This window comes from Eretmochelys imbricata, chromosome 16, assembly GCF_965152235.1.
Source record: "Eretmochelys imbricata isolate rEreImb1 chromosome 16, rEreImb1.hap1, whole genome shotgun sequence".
Classification (NCBI taxonomy): domain Eukaryota; kingdom Metazoa; phylum Chordata; order Testudines; family Cheloniidae; genus Eretmochelys; species Eretmochelys imbricata.
In genome coordinates, this window is record NC_135587.1 from 11,158,282 (window position 1) to 11,180,052 (window position 21,771).

Here is a 21,771-nt window from a genome sequence, read left to right on the forward strand (position 1 = left end):
AGTTCATGGGATGGCGGGAGCTGCTTGTGGGCCGCAGAGCAGAGCCGACCAAAGCAGTTCATGGGGCGGCTGGTGGAGCGGAGCGAAGGCCTATGGAGCTGTGGGGCGGTCAGCTTCAGATCATGTAAGGTGCCCCTTACCTCTCTTCCCTCCCCCCCATCTCCACCCAGGTTGGGAGGTAAAGCTCTGCAGATAAACTTTCGAACCCTGACCAGGGACAGAGACTTTTGGGTCATTGGACTTTTGGGACTTTGGGTGATTTGGGGTTGCTGGACTCAAGAACCAAAGGGAAAGGGCATGCCCCAAATTTGCTTGTGGTGGGTTTTTGCTCATGGGTTGTGTTATGAATCCTGTTGGTGGTGTTTCCCCAACATAATGCCACATTGTTTCTCTCTGGTTTCAGAGTAACAGCTGTGTTAGTCTGTATTCGCAAAAAGAAAAGGAGTACTTGTGGCACCTTAGAGACTAACCAATTTATTTGAGCATGAGCTTTCGTGAGCTACAGCTCACTTCATCAGATGCACAAATTCACTCATTCATCATCATCACCAGCAGGAGAGTGAATTTGTGTGGGGGGGTGGAGGGTGAGAAAACCTGGATTTGTGCTGGAAATGGCCTAACCTGAAGATTACTTTAGATAAGCTATTACCAGCAGGACAGTGGGGTGGGAGGAGGTATTGTTTCATATTCTCTGTGTATATATAAAGTCTGCTGCAGTTTCCACGGTATGCATCTGATGAAGTGAGCTGTAGCTCACGAAAGCTCATGCTCAAATAAATTGGTTAGTCTCTAAGGTGCCACAAGTACTCCTTTTCTTATTGTTTCTCTCTGTTATTAAAAGGCTTTTTGCTACACTCAGACTATGTGCTTGCGAGAGGGGAAGTATTGTCTCTTGGAGGCGCCCAGCGGGGGTGGTATATATTTGTCCCAGGTCACTGGGTGGGGGCTCGAGCCGGTTTGCATTGTGTTATTGAAATGGATCCCCTAGATATTGAATCCGGGCCCTTGTTGCTGCCAACTCTGATGGGCAGAAGGGTTACATGCCATTGGCAAAATTTGTGGCTTAGGAGCCTATGCCCAATTGACTCTGTCCCACCTTAGGCACACAAACCCCTAGCCACCCCGGCAGCAGGGATGTGGGGTGGGGAGAGGAGAGAGGTGAGCTCAGGCTTCAGAGCCCATTCTATCCTTGCCCTCTCTCAGCGAAGGCTACTCACCAGGACACGCCTTTATTCGCAGTGCTGGCAAGTTTTTCTGACCTGGGAACCCAGCACCAGGGACTGCCAATCACTCTCCACCGTGCATCTTCAGGGAACTTCACAGTAGCAACAAAATAGGCTTGACCCTGTATTCTTCACCCTGGCGATTGCGCTGCAAAGCATAGAAGCAAGTGTGCCCCCAGCTATGCATCTCAATTGTGGGTGCTCTTCCGAGCGGGATCTCCAGCCCTCCTGAGTTTGGCCCATCACCAGCAGTGACCCTTGGCGTGGATGTCTCTCTTTGCATGGTAGGGTAGGGGTTATGGGGAGAGCGGAAGAGCTCAGACCAGCTCTGCCTCCAGAGTATTCAAACGCCCTCAGTTACACAACAGAAACAACAGCCCATTGATGATCATGTATCTTGTTTGAGTAATTCCCCCCAACCCGATCCTTCCTCCTCAATATGCCTCCTAGTTATACAAAGGAAATATTTGGAGGATTTTATTGTGCAGTCCTGCAGCCCAGACAGATTGAAAAGAGAAACCCACAGGAGATGCAATCCCAGCAAGAATGCGCCCAGCCTGGCTGTGTACACATCTCTTTGTGGCGGCACCGCAAAACAGAGAGCTGAACCGATTTCAAAACCATGACAGTGACATGGTCAGAGGGGAGAAGAGAGTAACACCAGCTCTCATCTACGAGGAGCCAGCAACCTGGGTCATCCCTGGCTGTGTGATCGTCAGAGTGCTCCAGACATCTAGTGCTGGCAAGAGACACTGCACTGCCCAAGGGAAACCCAAGGTGGTACATACTGTAGGTTGCATTTCTCCCTGTGAGTCAGTACTAAACCTATTCTCCAGGATCATGCTAGTGGAGGGACTGATTTTCAGCTGAGGCAGTGAGAGCTTTTGTTCATGAAAGATCCCCTAATAACAACACCTATCTCTGCAGTTCTCTACAAAAGGGGGAAACTGAGGCACAGAAAGGTGAAGTGACTTGCACCAGGTCATTCCGTGGCAGAACTGGGAGTAGCATCCAGCCCTCTTGAATTTCAGGCCAATGCTCTGTCCATTAACCCACACAGCCTCCATGCCACACTCTTTTCAAGAACAGAGTCTTAGCCGCAGGGACCAGAGACAGAGCATTACATTCCCCAACCCAGAGCTCCCCCTGCAGGGTCATTTAGATGCAGAATTCTTTTGTGTGGTCCCACAGTGTAAGTGCAGCCTTGCTGCAAGACCTCAACTGGCTGCTGGGGAGAGAGGGTTCGGACAGGTTGAACATCCTGTGGTCAACAGAGCAGAGCCCCCAGCCCCCTGAGGTTGAGCCAGGTATGCTGCCTCATGCCTTGGGGAGCTGGCGAGAATCCCAATGCCTGAGGGCCCTGAGCTCAGCCAGTCAGGATCACTGGGAGCTGCCCAGTGGCCAGCGGTGATCACACTCCCTGCTGGGCTGCTCCTAGTCTCCCTGGTACATACTTGGGTTGTTGGTATCTTCAGCTCCAGAGGAAGCGGGGGAGTTCCTCCAGCCCAGGCTGGGAGGACAAAGGGAGTGGCTGTTCCCAGCAGAGTTAGAAGGAGCATTGGTGGGTTCTGGAGGGCCAGTAAAGCCGGGGCCAGGAAAGCTGAACACAGAGAAATGGGTACTGGTTCAGGGAATGAGTTTGGGAAGGGAGCGGGGGAGAACCCTGAGCCCAAGTATAACTCTCTGGGATTGTAAGACTGAACTTGTCACCTCCTACTCTTGAGCAGAAGGGGGGGCGTCAGGCCGGGGGGCACCTGGCCATGCTCTCAGGTGTGCAGAGGGGAGAAGGTCTGAGGATTGGCCGGCTGCAGTTCCAGTGCCTGAGGCAGCTGGGGACACGGTTATCATGCATCTGACGAAGTGGGTATTGACCCACGAAAGCTCATGCTCCAATAAGTCTGTTAGTCTATAAGGTGCCACAGGACTCTTTGCTGGGTTATCACTGATTCAGCAATGAACTTGGGCTTCCTTCCCCCCCACTCTCGCTCGTCCCAGTTTGGAGGTTCAGGTATCCACAGCTGGTCCACCACCTTGCCCCGGAGAGGGAAGCTAATAGACTGGCTCACCCCCGGATCCTTCCAAGTGTGCTCAGCTCCCGCTCTGAACAAGAACCACCCCTGCCCCCCTCCTTTTTTAAGAAGCATTTTAATTATGACATACGCTTTGGCTCTGTGGGTTTCCGGCAAATGCCAGGGTATTTTCTTTCCCCCTTTTCATAACAGAAACCATATTGCTGTGTAATCAATTCATCTTGCTCTTGAAGGATGGAGGGGAGTATGTGGGAGGAGATCAGAAGCAGAGGGGGGAAAAACCTAAAGGTACCTCATCTCCTTCCTCAAAGAGAACAACTGAGGTGAGTGTTCCTGACCTTGGCTGTGTAATGTGGCATCAGATCTCAGGCGTCTGGCAAGCTCAGAGACTATAGTCAGGAGCACAGTGTAAACGCATGACTAGAGAGAACTGAAACCTGGCCCCTCAGTTATCCACTGAAGACAGCACCTGTTGGGCTAGGTGGGATGTCCATCAACATATACATGGGTGGAGCTCATCACACATGCCTACTGGGGTGCAATACACCCAGTCCACATTAAACTCCCATGGCAGGGATTAGATCTTGCTCCAGCAAGATGTGTCTTCCAAGCAGAAAGGAGAAGCCAACACATCCAGTGTTGGACAAACCTTTTCCAAGTGAATGGATTAAAGGACCATCAGATTCCAGTAAACCCCACTAGAGTGTGAGGAATTCAGGATCTTGTCTCAGACACCATGGATGATAACTGCCCCCTCCACACTCCCAGCTTTAAGACCATGAACTGTGCTCTCTAAACCAGATTTTCAAATATTCTGCATCCATTTAAGAACCAAAGAAGTGGCCAGATTATGCAAAGAGCTCAGCTCCCTCTGTGGCACTTTGTAGCAGCTTTTGCAGAGAACTCATCATTCAACATGCGCTGGACATGCTGAGTTGGGTGCTGAGCTCTTTGAAAAACTGGCCCCCAAGGTCAAATGTTGAGCTTGGATGGTCATGCAAAGGATCCTCAGTTCGAACTGCCTTGCAAGGGCAATCCCGGCGCATAACAATGGTGGATGGTGGAATGGCTTGCATACAATCAGAACTAAACAAAAGCTGTGCTGAGTCTTTAATGAAGTTCAGAAAATGTCCAGATAATGTTACCTCCCTTTATTTTTCATTTGGTGCACATGTTCCTGTGCTTCCCCGCTGTGAAAGGACTGAAATACTGAAGCAGGAAGCACCATAAATCTTAGACAAGGGCCTGTTCTTGTGAGATTTCTTGCTAAGGAACCAACCGTTTGGGAACTTATCAACGGCGATCATTGCTGAGGGTACTCAGGGCATAGTTCGGGCGATCACTGATGGAGCTACGTGGAGGAAGCTGAGAGGGTAATGCATACCGAGACGGCGTTCCCATCTTGTCCAATAAAAGGACAGATGCACCAGTAAATCTTACGTCCTCATGTTGCCTTCCAGTCATTCACTAATTAACCCTCACAACACTTTAATGTCAGGCAGGTAAGTTTTGTGATCTCCATTTTACAGATGGGAAAACTGAGGCACTGGGAGGTTTAAGGCAATATTTTCCAAAGTGTTCACTCATGTGGGGTGCGCCTGGTTTTGGTTGGCCAAATTTGGGCACCTTGGGCTTGATTTTTTTCAGAGGCCTTGAGTATGCACAACTTCAATGGAGGTCATTGGGAGCTGCGAGTGGTTGGCACCTCTGAAAATCAAATCGTAGGGAGGTCTCAAGTTAGGCACCCAGAAATGATTGGCTACTTTTGCCCATTTAAGCCCCACATTAGGATGTTGAGTACCTACAACAGGAACTGTGGGAGCTCTGAGCCTGTGAAAATCAGCCCTACTACAGCTGCCTAAAGTTGGCACTGCAAATTAGTGAACACTTTTGATCATTTTGCCCTTCAATGACGTGCCTCAGCAGTCCCAGAGAATCTGTGGCATGGTTGAGTCTAGAAGAGGAGAGTTTCAACCCAATCCACCTGAACATACTTCCTCCAAAGCCTTGACCCAAACCTCATGGAAGTCAGTGGAAAGACTTGCATTGACTCCAGGGGGCTTTGGATCAGACCAAGAAAGTCAAGCAAAGGATCCAGTGATGGAACAGCTCAGAAAAGTCCAGGAGCGATTACACATGGGCTCTCAGTTCCCCTCTCAAACTTCCCAGCCAAGGATTAGAAAAAGAAAACCAGGCAAACTATATGGAAAAACAATAAGAGAGTGAATGTTCAATTAATGTATATTGGAAAGCAGCTGAGTCCAGCAACCCCCTCCCAACTCACCCCTCTGAGGAGGATTCCTGCATCCATCCACCTCTCCCTTGCAGCCCCCAAGATAACCACATTGGCAGACTTGGAAACATTTTTTGTCTTGAAACCTTGAGTTGTAAGAATGGCTTGCACAGCTGGGATGGGTTGTTGGTGGAATCAAACCCTGATAAAAGGCAGCAGCAAGGCTTGGAAAGGGTGCCTATGACGTAATGCTTTGCGTAAATGAGAGATTAGGAGAGAAATATTTTTAAAAAAATAAATTAAAAGAAGAATATGAAGCACCCTCCTGGAGATAAGGCTGGCGAGGACTTTGTGTGCCTTTGTTTTGGGTTTTTTTGTGGTTGTTACAAGAAAGCGGGATGAGGGGGAGTTGTTGCAGGTGTCAGCTGGAGAAAGAAAAAAAAAGTTTTACAGACGTACAGGCCAGTTTGACAGACACTACTACTGTGATGAGCTTTCAGGTCTCAGGCAGGCATGTCTCCAGAAGTTCTCACGTGGCACCTGTCACTGTAATGTCGGAGCTATGCACCACAGCGTGCGGAGGGGGCTTACTCAGTTGACAACTGCAGGAGGATTAATTTGTGGCTTAACTTGCTGCTTGAACCAGGACCACTTTAGGGGCCAGTCCAAAGCCTATTTCAGTCGATGGGAGGCTTTTCATTTATTTCAAGAGGCTTTGGATCAGGGTGGAATTTTAGAGGCCCAGACTGGAGCTGTGCTTTCTGCACCTCTAGCCCTAATTGTAAATGCTGAGCATTCATCCAGATCCATCCTCATCAGCAGCACATTTATGTACAGAGGCTGTTGCTGCAGAGACTAAGAGCCCTGGGTTTGAAGTTCCCCATGGGTGGAACAATCCTATTAAAAACTGGAGTCACTTTTTACACATCCTGATGAACTGCTGGAAGGTTCAGGGGTGACGACCAGCCTAGCATTCCCTGGAGAGCAGTAGCTAGCTGTAAACAACAGGCTGAACTTTTTCTAGAAACTTCCATCCTAAACGGTCCAAGCATTTGACCAACAATGAATGACTCCACACCGCAGCTGGATCACCACCCATTTTGCAGACAGGGAAATGAGGAGGTCAGGGGATGCAGTAAGTCAACAGCAGGGCTGGAAATAGAGTCCAAGACTCAGATGGCGACTCCCAGGCCACGAGGCAGTACTATGTCTCTGTATTAAATGCTTGATTTATCCCTTGCCAACCTTTACCAAGCACCATTTAGGTCCACCAACAACCAAAGTGGCTCCAGGAAGAGTTTACAGCATCTATAATTCCAGCTGGAAGGAACTGGCCTTACAATACGTTCCTTTCCCTATAGGAATAGGCGGGGCACCAGAGCCACTGCTGAAACAACTGGAGTGGGGCCCCTCTTATCTTTCCCTTCACCAAGGGACTGTCTTTGTCAGGAGGAAAGAAAAAAGGCTAACAGCAAGAGAGTGTTTCAGGTTGGAGAGTTTAGGGCACCATAACAACCTGGATCTCCCCCACATAAGCCCCTTGGGTACCCAGATGTTATCCCTACTCAGGAAATGGGAAAGAAAAGGATGGGGAGACTATCCGCTAAAGCAGCGTTTCCCAAACTTTTTTGGCCACGGAACACTTTTTAGCCTGGTATATATTTACGGAACACTTATAACTGAAATGTGCTGGAAAGGGGTAGACGCCAACAGGCTTGCGTGCCGCGTTCTGTTTACGCCACGATATTCAATACGAGATCTATCAATAACCGGAAAAAGAGTTTTATGTTAAATTATAGTCATTCAAAAAAGAGTTGTAAACTACGCTTCAAATATGCCAAATTTAAAATTAAAAAAAAAATTAAAGGCCCTTTTTAAAAATGGGAACATGGAACACCTAGTCACATCGTGCGGAACACAGTTTGGGAAACGCCGCGCTAAAGAAAGGTGTTGGCAAACTGTTGCTGGGATTCTATATACCATGCAGCTCTCGGCCTCTCTCTCTCTTGCAGGGGGTGCTGTCTGACACCCGATCCAGCAAAGCGCATCATGCAAGTGCTTTACTGCAGTCGGGTGGCAGTGAGGAAAAATGATTGCTAGAAAAGGAAGAGTGTGGTCATGTTGCTACACCAGAGCACTGTAAGGCAGGACTCTTGGGTTCAATTCTGAGTCTTGCTCTCAAATTGCTGGGCAACCTCGGGAAGTCACTGCCTTTCTCTCTGCCTCAGTTTCCCCAACTGTGACATGGCTAATAAAAGAAAAGGAGTACTTGTGGCACCTTAGAGACTAACAAATTTAGTCTCTAAGGTGACACAAGTACTCCTTTCCTTTTTGCGGATACAGACTAACACGGCTGCAACTCTGAAACATGGCTAATAAAAATAACACTTCCCCTCCTTCTAGGGCCAGCTCTCCCCTGCAGTGTTCTCCTGCTTAGATTAGTGAGAGTTACATGTGTCCGGCAGTGGCCAGGGGAAATCAAACCTCAGGGCTGGCTTCAGAGTTAAATTAGCGTTTGTCCTGGGCATTACAATCATCAGGTGAAAGCGGCTGTAGAGTTCAGAGAATCAATATAAAAGCAACGGTGGAGGACTTAGGAGCACAAAGAAGCTTTTGCTGGCTTAGAAACGGACCAAAGCCAATAACATCTCTGTTTGTGTTTATTTCTGTAGCTCCCTGGGTCTCTTGCACTGTCTCTTCCATTACAATCAGAGAGATAAGGTTAGAGAAAAAAACCTGTTTACTAGTATTAGGTTACTACACACTCAGAAGTGAAAATAACCTTCAAGCACACAGATGAAAAGGGTTAGTAAATCTGCAATGGGAAACTGGTGGGATCAGTAAGGGCCAATTCCCCACCAGCCTATCAACAGATCAAGCTGATAGGGTCCTTTCCCCCCCCTTTCCTGTTAACATTTCCTGGCAGAATCATCAATTTTTACGTTCCTGTCTGTAATACCTTACACAATGATCTAAGAATTCCACCTCCTCCTCGCTCCCCCTTCAACTTTCCTATCTTGCCTTCCTCCTCCAGCCGACCCCAATGGACCCATGCAAATAAGCTCAGAGACGGCTGGGGGTCTACAGATCAGATGCCAGGAGCTTTATAGCAAAAATGCAAAGAATGTTATTTCATTCCTGACATCCTGAGGAAAGGTTGGGAAGAGGCTGGGCGTGGGGGGAATCTATAATGCTTGCTCTATTTCTGTTTACAGTGTGGGGTGTAGTCAGAAATGGGGGTGGGAGGGAGGGAAATTTTGCTTTTCCCAACAAAAGAGGAGAGAAAAGACCAGCTTTTCAGCTAGTGTAAATCATCAGGACTCCATTGAAAGCACTGGAATTACCCCAGTTTACACCACATGAGAACCTGGCCCACATGTCCAAGTCGAGGACAGTCAGAGACAACCTCTGCCCTGAGCAGCTTACAAGCTAAAAAGAAAAGACAGACACAGGAAGCACTTGTCTTAAGATCACACAGCAGACCTGGGGTCAGAACCCACGTCTCCTGAGCCAGCACTCTAGCCACTACACTACGCTGCCTCTCCTGTAGCATGCTGGGCTTGGCACACCATAGAGCTGCTGTGAAGTTGAGAGTGGAATCTGAACTTCATTCAAGACCAGGTAATTTTGGAAAAGGGGTTTTGCTTTGGGCCCATCTCTCGTGGGCAAGGGAAGGCTGCACAGGGAGGGACAGAAGGAGGCCCCTTGTCACAAGACCCAGCTGTTGCTGTATGGACAGGACAGTTCCATCCACAAGTGGCAGGGTGATGAGCGGGGAGAGGAGATGGAAGTGGTCCATCCTGTGGGTTGCTTGGGTAGGGAGAGAAGCACCTTGCTTTCTTTCACACGGTTTCCATTTGTGAATCCTTTCCCAAAAGTATATGCATGATTTTAATGCTGGTGGAAGAAGCCAGGCTTGGAAGCTGCCTATGGGTACCACCATGATACGGACAGTCCGGGCAGTAGCAGCCCAACCTTCTCCCTAGCCTGGGGGTATCACCTGTACTAGTGAGGGGAGGCCAGGCCTCATGGTCCTTTCAGTCCTGGGCCCATCTGCAATTATCACCTTTCACAGGGGTCCATTAATGCCTGCTGCAGTTATGTTTTGGTAGGTAATGTGGACACCTGTCAACTGGGAGCTGGATTTAACCCCTACAAACTCATGTCACCTAGGCCTACCTTTGGAGAGCCTGATTTTGCTGCAACTCTAAGATCTTGAAAGAAGGAGGTTCTTGCAGTTCAAGCCCAGGTCTGGGACATAGGAATCCTGGGCTCAATTCCTGGCTCTGCCACAGACGCCCTGATGAACTTGGGCAAGTCCCCTCATCGTTCAGTGCCTCAGTTCCCCATCTGTAAAATGGGGATGACAATACTTCCTTCTTGCGTTGTCTATTTAAACTGCAAGCTCTTTGTGGCAGGGTCTGTCTCTTACTATGTGTTTGTACAGCAGCTAGCACAATGGGGCCCTGGTGTCACTGTAATACAAACATTAAAAATATGTAACAGGAATTGCCTATATGCGCAGCTCTGACTGACCTTCATGTATTTAGACTGTAGGCATTCTGGGGCAGGGGCTGTTTGCACAGCCTCTAGCAAAAGGAGACTCTGGATCCATGGTTGTGACTCCTAGGTCCTTTGGTAACATAATAAAATAAAAATAAAACTCAAGTATTAGCTAGCCAGGATGTACAATCTATTGGAACTGCTCTGCTCTGAGATGACATTGCCAAGAATCCTGTATTTGTGTCTATGGTAGAGTGAAAGTAGAACTAATGGGCATTTTTAATGTTCAGTGCTGGGGGGTGGGGAGGAAATCACATGCACACACACAAACACTCAGTCTCTGCTTAGTTCTCCATGACATCTGTCCCCCTTTTGCTGCACATGCTGCCAGTCCTTGATGCCCTGATAAGTAAGCAAGCACGGTAATGCATGCAAGACAGATGTATAGTATCATGAAGAAAATGGGGGCTACGTTTATTATTCCTTTATGAATATCTTTAGACCTCTATTACTATTGTGATGTCTGTTACATGGGTGCAAAGAGTTAACTTCATGCTGGGGAGTGGTGGGTGGGGGTGTTACTGGCAGGAAGGCAGACAATGGTTGTAGATAGCTCCATCAGGGATACTTAACAAACAGCACAGGTGTCTAGAGCTGCTGAAGGTGTCCTTGTTCAATGGAGGCACAACTGAGCCGTTTCTGTTTTACCCAAGTCCAAGGGGCGACAACTGGCCAAAGACTATGGACTTGCGAATGGCTCTGGTCTGCTGTAACAAATCCAGTGAGATTGGAGAATGGGGAAGGAAAACGGGTAAGGGCAGGAAGAGACAAAGGTGTTAGAAACTGCTGTTTAAAGAGACACTCTCTAGCAAGGGAGGGCAGAGCAAAGCCAAAAGACAAGAGTGGGTGGGAGATGAGAGAGGGCAGAAGAATCATGACCTATCGGCTCTCAGTAAGGGTGAAGAACCTGCTCCAAAATTAGTACTGTAGCCATGGTAGCAGGGGCAGCAGCATGGGCTAGCTGCCCTGAGTATGTACCCACAAGGCTCAGGCAGGTCTGTATTCAGGGCAGCTAGCCTGTGCCACCGCTGCCCAGGTTACCACAGCGACACTACTAATGGCATACATAAGCTACCGGGGAGACTTGGGAAGTCAGCACGGATCCTGGGGCACAGGGCAGTGGACCAGAGGGTCCCACTGGCCAGTGAAGGGTGCCGAACAGGGATTATGTTTAAAAGGCCTGATATAGGGACAGTAGCTGGATGCTGCTCAGACCCAATAGGCTTACAAGCACATGGGATCCAATGGAAGGATCCAGTTTTGCAGCCTGGTGACTGTCCAGAGGCAGAAGCTTAGCCAGGGCTGAGTTTCAACCTGTTCTGCTACGTCTTCAGCTACGTCTACACTACGAGCTGGGGGTAGGTCCCTGCTTGTGTAGACGTACTTGGCGAGAACTAGCACGAGTATAAGTAGTAGGTGGCCCAGCTTAGCTATGCTGAGCACAAACGTGCCTGACCCTCATGAGTGTGGACTTGGCATAGCTTGCCATCGCCGGCACTATCCCGGCGACACGGCGCTCTACACCCACACCAGCTCTTACCCAGTACAAATCAAACCCCTCGCTCGGAGGGTAGACGTGGCCTTTGAGGATCTGCTGCTGCTGGCTACTGAGCTCACTCATGTGTCTTTCTGATATACGAACAATAACAATCCCTACCAACTAAAGAGCAGCAGGCATTTGCCAGCATTAGCAGGCTCTTGTATGCATATAAATAGCCAGACATGCCGTCAAAAAGGCATATACACTTTGCACAGGCTAAGCCTAGCTGCACTGGAGACAGCTGCTGTGCCAGTTAGCGGATTAAGCTGGCTAGCAGGATTTGCTGGCTGTGGCTGCAGCCCCATGGAGTAGAGTTTATTGCTGTTCTGAGGTCTGATTGTAGTCACATGGCTATAATTCACTTCCATCCAAGGGAACTGACCTTTCTTCCGCAGCTCCCCATCAAGAGCTCGAGACACAACGAGCCATTTCCTCTGGCTTCCAAGTTTCTGTCTCCTTGAGGTGATGATGCACAGCGACCTCTCTCCCCATGACCCCTCTGACACATTTGCACGCTCGGGATGGTGAGAGGCTTCGGGTCAGGTCAGCAACACACCAAGGTAGCCTATCTGGCATGGCGAGGGGAAAAGCAAACTCAGCGGGAGGCTGGAGGCTCCTTCTCGGCAGAAGGACACGCTCCAAGGAAGAGGCTCTGGAGGGGTTCCTGATGACTTCCATATTGTTTCCAGTAAATTTTGTGCTGATTCTTGGCACAAACACCGGAAATGAATAGGCTAGGTCAGGAATGTAAATAAAGTGAAACATTGGGATTTAATCTAATCTATAATTATAGTATCTCTGGTGGAGGAAAGAGCGGCTGGTGCTGCTCCTGCTTTCGCAGAGCCGATCTATAGAAGAGCCAGAAGAGGTTTCATCTCCTTTTCCAAAATCTCCCTCTTTGGCCCCCAGCTAGTGGCTTCTCCCCAAGTGCTTTGAAATAAACATGCTGGCTAGCAATCCCGCTCTCCAGCATCTGATCAGGTACAGCACTTGGATGCGGACGGCTTTTACAGCTCAGTAAACTGGTGTCCTAAGTGCTCGGAGAGCAGCTAGGTAAGGAGATGAGACGGGGGAGGTTGGTTGCAGGGGTAGGGAGGTTGCGGTGTGCAAAAGGAGATAACCCAACAAGTCTCATTTAGGAGAGGGGAATAAAGGAAGCTGGTGGACCTCTGGGGTTGGGTTATGGGTGATGGACCCTTTTACCTCTAGGCTGATCTTTGCCTTTGGTCAGATGCAATGGACAGCCCTTCCCATTTAATGGCTGCTGTGCAATGAGCTACGGGGTCTCAGCACTATCACAAAACCATCAGTACAATTGGCACTAATTACGCCCCTTGCTGGTTGTCCCAGGAGCAGCCAAGCATTGACCAGACATGGAGGTGGCTCTGCCAGACCAGGCTTGGAGGAGTGAGTGGGTTGCCTGAGTTCTGCTGTTCTATGGGGAGAGGAATTCTTGCTCACGGCACATTTTGCCAGCAGGATATTTAGTTCATCTCTCTCTCTTTTTTTTTTAAGGGACATACACCAAATACTGTATTCTCAAAAAACACCCACAAGCAATACCGCTGTGTATTTTTAAGTGGGCGTTCACGTGTTTTCAGTATGGATTTGTGTGTACATGCATGCATTTGTGTGTGCACATTTGTACGCAGGTATCTGTGTGTATGCGCATTTGCATGTGTATGTGTTTACAGGCAGGCACGTGTGTATTATATCTGCTCGTGCTGTAGGATTGGTGTAACAACCCTAATGTTTTACAGGCAGAACAGCCCAAGCTGGAAGGCAACTTGTTCTCATCAAACTGAAAATGAAGAAAGACATACAAATTAGTTCTGCTTTTGTTAGTTTATTTGTTTCAATTACAGAAACCTCAAAAACAGAAATATCAATTAGCTTGTTTGTTCAAAGATTTTGTTTTTCTTAAAAAACTGAATCCTGGCTTTGATCTAAGGACAGAAATGCACTGAGCGATTCGTCAATAGTGTTGCCTAATTGCTTTAGGTGATTCAAAACGAAAAGCCAAATGGACAGGATGTCAGATCCACATTTACGGATTTGATCAGCCTTGTGTGATCGCACAGGTCTGTCGCTCTCTTTAGATGATGCCCTCCAACTGTCCAGACGGCAAAAGGGTTTGCCTTTTAAAAACACCGATGCAGCACAGTGCACGTGCATTCACCGGACCGCCTGAAAGAAATCTCAGCTCTTGACCGAATTGCTGCAAACTGGATTTTGCCCATTTTAGAGTCTTCCAAGAAAGAGATTTTTCCACAAAAATAAAAAAAAGCGAAACAAGAAGAAGAAATTCAATTTTAAACCCAACCTTGTGCCCAGGGTTTTGTTTTAGTTGTGTCTGCGTGGGTTCAGAACAGAGCATTAGCCTCACAGGTCACTGCCCTGACTTTCTGCGTTCTGTGTCACAACTGTACGGGTGTTTGCAGAGAACAGTCCTTAGGATTACACTACGTGTGTGTGGGTGTGGGGGGGGGTGGGCACGCACACACTGCATGGGCACATGTATGTTTACAGACAGGTGTGCGCGCGTACTGGCGTGTGCATGTACCAGTGTGTGAATGTGTATGTTTAGATGTATACACATATCAGCCCCTATAGACGTGCGTATGGACCAGTGCGTGTGCACAGATGCTAGCATCTGTGTGTACGTGCTGGTGTGCACGTAGCATTCTGGGATCCCCAGGGAAATGGCTGCCCAGCCCCACAGGTCCTTAGTCAGATGCATGGAGCCTCTCTGTGTGCCTCCCAAATCCCACCTATACTCCCAGAACATCTGCTAGCTCTCCCAGTTCCAACTTGTCTTTGAAAGGCATGAAGAGAGGAGATAGAGAGCTAGACCCAAAGCCCATGTTGTCAGTGGAAAGACTCCCAGTGACTGCAACGGGAGGTGGCTCAGGCTTTTAGTACAGAAGGCTGCTGCATCATTGTATACATCAAGCGGTCACGGAGGTTTGGCCCACTTCCCCTGAGGGCGGACTGCACAGAGCAGCAGCTTCCCAAATCCACCCAGCCACACACTCCCTAATGCACACATGTTCTACTTGAGAGTAGCTAGCAGGGATGCTGGTGGCTGCTCGCTAATTGAGGACCACCTCTCCCCATCTCCATTGCTATGGGGTTCAGTGCTGTGCAGCAGAGAGGAGCCTTTGGCCCAAGGAGAGGACAACACTTTGTCTACATGCCCTTGGACAAATGGTAAAGCTCTGCACCTTTGACCTGAGAATCCCCAAACCCTTTACAAACACTGGTGAATTAAGCCATACAGCTCTCTGGGAGGCAGGCAAGGATCATGCCCCTATTTTGCAAATGGGGAAACTGAGTCATAAAGGTGCCTTGGCAAGTCATACAGGGAGTCTGGACCCAGTACCCAGTTCTCCTGACTCCCAGCCCAATGCTTTAACCTCAAGACTAGCCTCCCCAGAGACTGAAAGGCCAATAGAATTGCTCATCCCTTCTGACAACCAAGGACCAAGCTGCCAATAGCTCGCAAGTGACGAGATTTTACTGGAGGCAAATCATTAGCCAGCTCCGTTCCAGACTCTTCCTGGCATCTGCTCATTCCCAATGATATTAATAATTATATTACATACCTATATATATTTTAACAAGGAAACATTTAGAGTTATTCAATGGCAAGCACCATTTGGAGCCTGCTCCCAGATGCAGCACAGCACCAGAGTTGTGCAATAAAAGCTCTTCCCTCTTTGGAGGTTGTCAACGTACTTAATGGGGTGGGGAAGAGAGGGCGGAGCGGGAGGTGAAGGGAAAGTATTAATCAAGATCTTAAAAAGTTCTCGTTGACAGTCCATTTGCCAGCTCTCAATTTAACTGCCTTTGTGGTCCCATAAAAAGTTTCATTACTCACTACAAAACGTGTTTTAATTATTACAGCCGCTCTGACGTTAAGGCCTGGGTGTTTCTCTCTCTCAACTCTTTTTCTGTCTCTTTCTCTTTTTTTTACGTTTGCTCTCCTACCTTTCCCCGTCCCCTGTACGCCAACTGAGCCACGTGGGGGATGCAGCGCATGGAAAGCACAGACATGAGGAAGGGTGGTCTTGCAGGTAAAGCACAGGCAAGGGAATTGGGCCTATGTGACCTTGGACAGGTCACTGTGTCCTTCAGCGCCTCAGTCCCCCCTCTGTAAAAATGAGGACAATGACACTTCCGTTGTCTATTTGGATTGGAAACTCTTCAAGGCAGAGCGTGTCCCTCACAGCGTGTTTGCACAGTGTCTAACACACTGAGGACTCTAAGCCATTCTGTAACATTCATAATACTGCCTCTGGTTGCCCTGCTTGCTAAGCGGGGAAATGGAGAGGGGAGAATCTGGCAAGGACTCAAACCCATCTGCTGCCTCTGAGGAACTCCCTTTAGGGTCAGATTCCAATCTCCCTGATGCTGGCTCAATTCATCAGAGTGAGGCAGACCATATCCCATCATGCACATGATATCAGAGAGTTGTGATTACCTCAGTGGGATCTCTTTTATCCCACTTACCCATTCGTGGAACCGAACCAAACTCCCAGATCCAAACAGCCCCAGTCTCTCCAATGCCGGACAACTGGATCTCAGTTTCATGATCTGAGCCTGTCTCGGCTCCTAACGCACAGTCAAGACATACGCACCCAACAAACCTGTTTGTACAGTGCCAACCACAACGGAGCCCTGTCTTGGTACAGCCCTCTAGGCACTACTGCAATCAAAATGTTAACCAATAACTGCATTATATGCTATCTCTCAACCCTCCTCCCCATCCCACCCTACATCCATCACTTTCTTACTTGTACAGGCCGTCTGGTTCCAGGCACTTGAAAATGACCGAATAAAGGCTGGTTTCTGGGACCTCTCCATGGCTCCTGCCAGCTGCCACGCAGGAAGTTCCGAGTCCAGAGAGCAAATCATCAGCAAAGCTCAAGGATTCTCCTGAAGAACAAAGAACAGAAGGGCAAGATTAATAAAGCTAAGCAACCCCATGCTCAATCTCCAGCCCTGGCATTCATTGTTTCCTGAGCCTTTCCCTAAAGTAACTCATATACAGCACAGGCCTGCAGGTAATCAGAAAAGAAGAAGGTGCACCAAGGGCTCCTATAGGGTATACTGCACATACACAGTGCAGGGCCACCAACAGTATACAAGCCCATTGCAGGGCCCATACACTGCAAGTCAAATCCAGACCGAGTTGACTCACAGCTTGGACTGGGCAATATGAGCACTCATAGATCATATAGGCAACACACAGATTCACTCCAGGGATGACCCTGCAAATGTTGAACCCTGAACCTACGTCCTCTAATGGGGCAATGTATCCTTCTTTGGAAGAAAACGGACTTAGTGCTTTGGTTGGTTTTTTCCACCTCAAAAATCTCTGATTTCCGATTCTGTTTTTAAAGTGACACTATCACTTTTTCAAAAAAGCACCTGTCACAGTCAAGCAGGTTTCTTCACCTTGGCTACTACTAACACCTTAGATGACCGGCATTGAAGGACATTTTAGAAATGCCATGTCCTTGTCACGGTTACGCTCTTTATTTGTTGCTTTTTCTCTCAGGCTGGCTGGACAACAAAAAGCAATGACTTCCCATTCACAGACCGTCTCCCCGTCAGGTTCTAAACGCTGCAGAACTTGCAGTTCAAACACTGCAGGGAGATGATTGCTTCTTTTAAAGCCACCGTTTTTATTATAATTTAAAATAATAATAAATAATAATCACGCAGGAACATTTTTGTACGTCTTAGGTTTTATACAAGCTTATTTTTACTACTACACCACTCAGTTTTTACAGCATGACCCAATTTAAGTTGACAGCATCCCTTTAATTACACTTCTAGGACCTGACTCCTCACTGCTTTCCCCTACGTACCGTTATTTATACCAGCGCAAAGTGAGTTACTATTTGGATTTTTCACAGGCAAAGCAGTGGAAAATCAGACCCAATCCTTGCTATTGATGTACACCGGGAGTAATTCCATTGAAATTAGTTGAATTACACTGGTGTGAGTGAGCTCAGAATCAGACTCTTCATTCCCGCTTGTGCCAGGGCACCTTGTATGGAAGTGCCAAGGTTTTATGGCTCATATCAGAAGAGAATTCTGTTCTGACCATATTTCTTTCTTTGCATTTTTAACTGAAAGTAAATCTGATTAAGGACCACAGAAATGGAACATAAATTTTAAACTCTTGGTATGAAATGTAAAAAGCAACACATTGGTGTAATCAACACGGAATGCATAATTCCCGCAGGCTGATTACCCAGATAGCACACACAAAAATTGTGTCTTGTCACAAATTACACAGTTCAATAACAAATGTCCCCCTTGACTGGAGAGAAGAGCAGCAATAAATTTCTTCCTTTCCTAAAGGAATCCAACTCTTAATTATTCATCTTAATGCACCATTCAGGCCCAGGCTCTCGGTATGATTTGCTGTTTCCAAACAATTTTTCAGGCAGATCCATTACTGCTCTCCATATTTTAACATTGTTATTAGAGATGGACCTGAACCAAATTTTGAGGAAGTCTGATTGAGAAGAAGGTTTTGGGTAAAGCACAGGACTGGGATGCAGAAGATCTGGGTTCAATTGCTGGCTCTGCCATGGACTTCCTCTGTGACCTTGGGCAAGTCACTTAAACTCTCTGGGTTTCTGGGCAGATTTAAAAACAAAAAAACAAACCCAGCTTTGAACTGATTGGCCCTTGGTTCCAACCTTAACTTCCTGCCCTTTTCACACAATACATAACCAGACTGTAGAATTCATTGCAATAGGATGATATTAAGGCCAAGAATTTACCAAGATTCAAAAAGGGGTCAGCCATTTATATGGATAACAAGAAAATCTAGAGAAAGAATAGTTAACGTTATGAAATTTTGGGAGGGATATTAAACTGCATCCTTCAGGGCTTAAATCAATCTTTAACTATTAGAGATCAGGAAGAGACTTAATGTGGGGGCAGATTAGTCCACATCTGTCTTCTGTGGGTTCTTTTGACTTCCTCTGAAGCATCTGGCATGAGGTAATGCCAAAGGCAGAATACAGGAGTAGAAGGACCACAGGTCTGGTCCTGTCTGGCAATTCCTATGTTATTCCTCATGATCTTGGTGCCCACCTCATTCAATTGTGGTTTCATTACTGCTTAACTTAGACCTTGTTCTTTGAGACCGGATGCCCTGTACCTCTGAACAGACACAATGCACCCGAGCATATAGGCATGGTTACCATTATAGTTCAGATACAAACTGACCTTCCACCATTACAGCTTTGTTGTCTGGAATTGCTGCTGATGTCTTGAAGGTTCCTGTTCTGAATACAGGGTCACAGGTTACTTGAGGATAACCAGAAGATGTTTGTGGTTGAGGTGACACAGCACATTCTAATGAGTCTAGTGCAAATGTTTGGGCACAAGAGAGATTATCACTGCTTGCTGCACAGCCAATGCTCTCCTGACTTAAAACAACAGTCACTCATTATCTGGTTCGATGTTATTTTGCAGTTGCAGAGTTTTAGGGAAACACAGCTATGTCTAGCTGAGGATTTATGGAAGCACCTGCATTCACAATGAGAGTTAATAAATGCACGTGATGGGCAGAGCATACAAGTGCTTTAGTGCAACCAGCAAGGGAAGGGAAGCAAACTCCATGCCCGAGTCCTTTGTAAGGGCCTTTGAACAATGGGCATGAACATAACAAACCTGAAAATGCTGGTTACAATCCCCCCAAAAGCTTTTTCCCTACCTCAAGCCCCAAGAGAGAAAGAGAACACACCCGTCCTCCCTCAACCCAGCCATGTGATAGGCAGGGATCTCTTATCAGGCTGCTGCTTTCACTCTGCAGGGGATTCCAAAGCCCTGGCACTTCCACTGCCAGCCCTAAGAGGTGACCCGGGCAAGCCAGAGGATGGGCAGGGTTCTGAGATGAAGTCAGAGCCAGGAGTCTCACACTGCTCTAACAGGCACTGTGGGCTGGATCTGAGACCAGCACAGCACCCACACAGACACCAACAGACGCCATCTGGGTTTTTCTAAAGAGACCAGAACATCAGGCACTGAGCACTTTTGAAAATTGGACCCATCTGTCTAGTTACTTCTCTGGACCCCACCACTGCAATATCTGAGTTCCCTGCAAACATTAATGAATTTACCACCACAACACCCCTCTGGGGCAGGAGAGCACTAATGTTCCCCAGATACACTGGGGGAACTGAGGCACAGAGAGATGTGTTTGTGGCAAAGCCACCTATTGAACCCAGGTCTCCTGAGACCCAATCTAGCGCATGAACATGAAAAACGTCTGCAAGTTGGCAGATAAATAGTTGCATAAGAACTGTGCTGACCAGAAGCCAGGATGCTCTGTGAAAAGGTACCTTAGATAAAAGTCCTGCGTATTTCATAGCCACAGAATTTGCGATGGAATATCCCTTTGCTGCAGAATTGTGCTTCGGAATCTCTGCTTTCATATAAAATAAAACGTTTTTCTAGTGTAACCTGCTGGTGAGCGTGTGCAGGCCTCATCTCTGGCAATCTACCAAAGAGGAATAATTAGCAGTATTGCCTATAGAGCTTTAGCTCAAGCTATAGCAATTTACAGTTACAGCTCTGGAGGACCCTAGTTCAATCCTCGCTATAACATCCATCACACCCGTGCTTACAAAAATAACCTTGACCAAATATAAATTGACGGAGTGATGCCTGCAGAAAGCCTAGAACAATAACGCTGGGAGGTGTGGTCTGATGTGACCTACCCTGTAGACTCTACAATTTTATAGCCTATGGCTTTTTTCCAAGATGCTGCAGAATTTAGCCTTTATGCGGCGGAAGTCACCATTTTGCTGGAACCAGACTTCTGACATTTTGTTTTCTGTCTGCTGGGACTCATCCCCTGCATCCCATTTTCTCCAGCTTTTGCCACCATGGCTAGTTATCTAGATCCCAGTGAATTCGCCCTGCACTGTTCCATGGAGCCTGGCAGCAGGAGGTTGGGCAAGAAGGGGAGTGAGACAGAAGCGTAGCTGGTCTAGAGGAATGACAAGCTAAGCTCAAGAGAGCTGGCACATGAGTGACTAAGACTAGCTGCAAGCTCCCTGCTTCCATGGGACATACGCAGAGGCCCAACCTGCAGGGACAACGTTGTGGGACCGAGACCCAGCACGTGGAGCAAGGCCACCTGGAATGCAAAAACCCCATCCACAGAAATAACCATTCTGCAAATAATCATTGACAAAGTTTATCACACTGACCCACAGCTGTTCGCATTGGGATGGGGGTGGAGTAGGAATGAAAGATGTTTACTGGTAGTATAACAGGCAGGGCTGGTAGGCTCACCTATTACTAAGGTTGTCTGACACTTCCCATTTTAAGACCCTGTTTTCAGTTTGCTTATAACTTTGCCAGAGTTTAACCATTTGGGCTGAAAATGCACACATTGAATGTCTGCTTCTGGCTGAATGATTTTGGAATATTTCACCCGCAGTGGTTCAGCCAGTTCAGAGAATGAGGCTAGGGAGAAAATATGTTGTTTTACATGTTAAAAATATTTGGAAACCTTTCTTTGAAATGCTCACATGCTTTGGAGCAGGGACTTGCAACTTGGCAGGGGGCTTCTCTAGAGGAGAAGATAGCATGTAGCAAGCTGGGGTGTACCTCTACAGTTCTCCAGTGCACTACACACTAACTGTCCAGGTGGAGCCTGCCACTGCACATTCAAGTTCCCCAGTGCGCTTTGACCTACTGCTGTGTGAAACAGAATGTGCCTTTTGCCGTCCCTGTAATAATCTGCCCACATCTGGCCAAGTGATAAGCCTTTGAAACACTGCAGTTCACACTTGATCAGCAGAGACTTACTAGAGCTGGGCAGGTAAATTCCTGGAGGATTCCATCTGCCCTGGGTACACTCCAGCCTAAAACTGAGCAGAACTCTCCCTTCAACAGCCGCTGTGGGCTAGGGCCAGATGTGTCAGGGCTGGGGCCAGCCACTTGAACTGAGAGCAGGGAGCCTAGCACTCCTGTGCTCTCAACAACCGCCGCCAGCCCCCTCCCCTATCCCTCCCACACACACATTGGGCCCTGGCAGCTTGGAGGACAGGAGCATTTATGTGTAGGTAGTAGCCAGGAAGCCAATGCCTATGGTTCACAAGTGCAGCAGATGTGGGGGCAGGTATGGCCGCAGGTGTAACA

The 21,771-nt window shown here is 47.8% G+C and overlaps 1 protein-coding gene across 1 annotated transcript in view; it reads right to left on the minus strand.

The window, feature by feature from the left end:
• The window catches only part of ASTN2 (astrotactin 2), a 595,119-nt gene that overhangs the window by 41,717 nt on the left and 531,631 nt on the right, over positions 1 to 21,771 (minus strand). Inside the window, 1 exon segment of the mRNA XM_077835839.1 lies at positions 16,386 to 16,527. Coding sequence (XP_077691965.1) covers positions 16,386 to 16,527 — 142 coding nt within the window.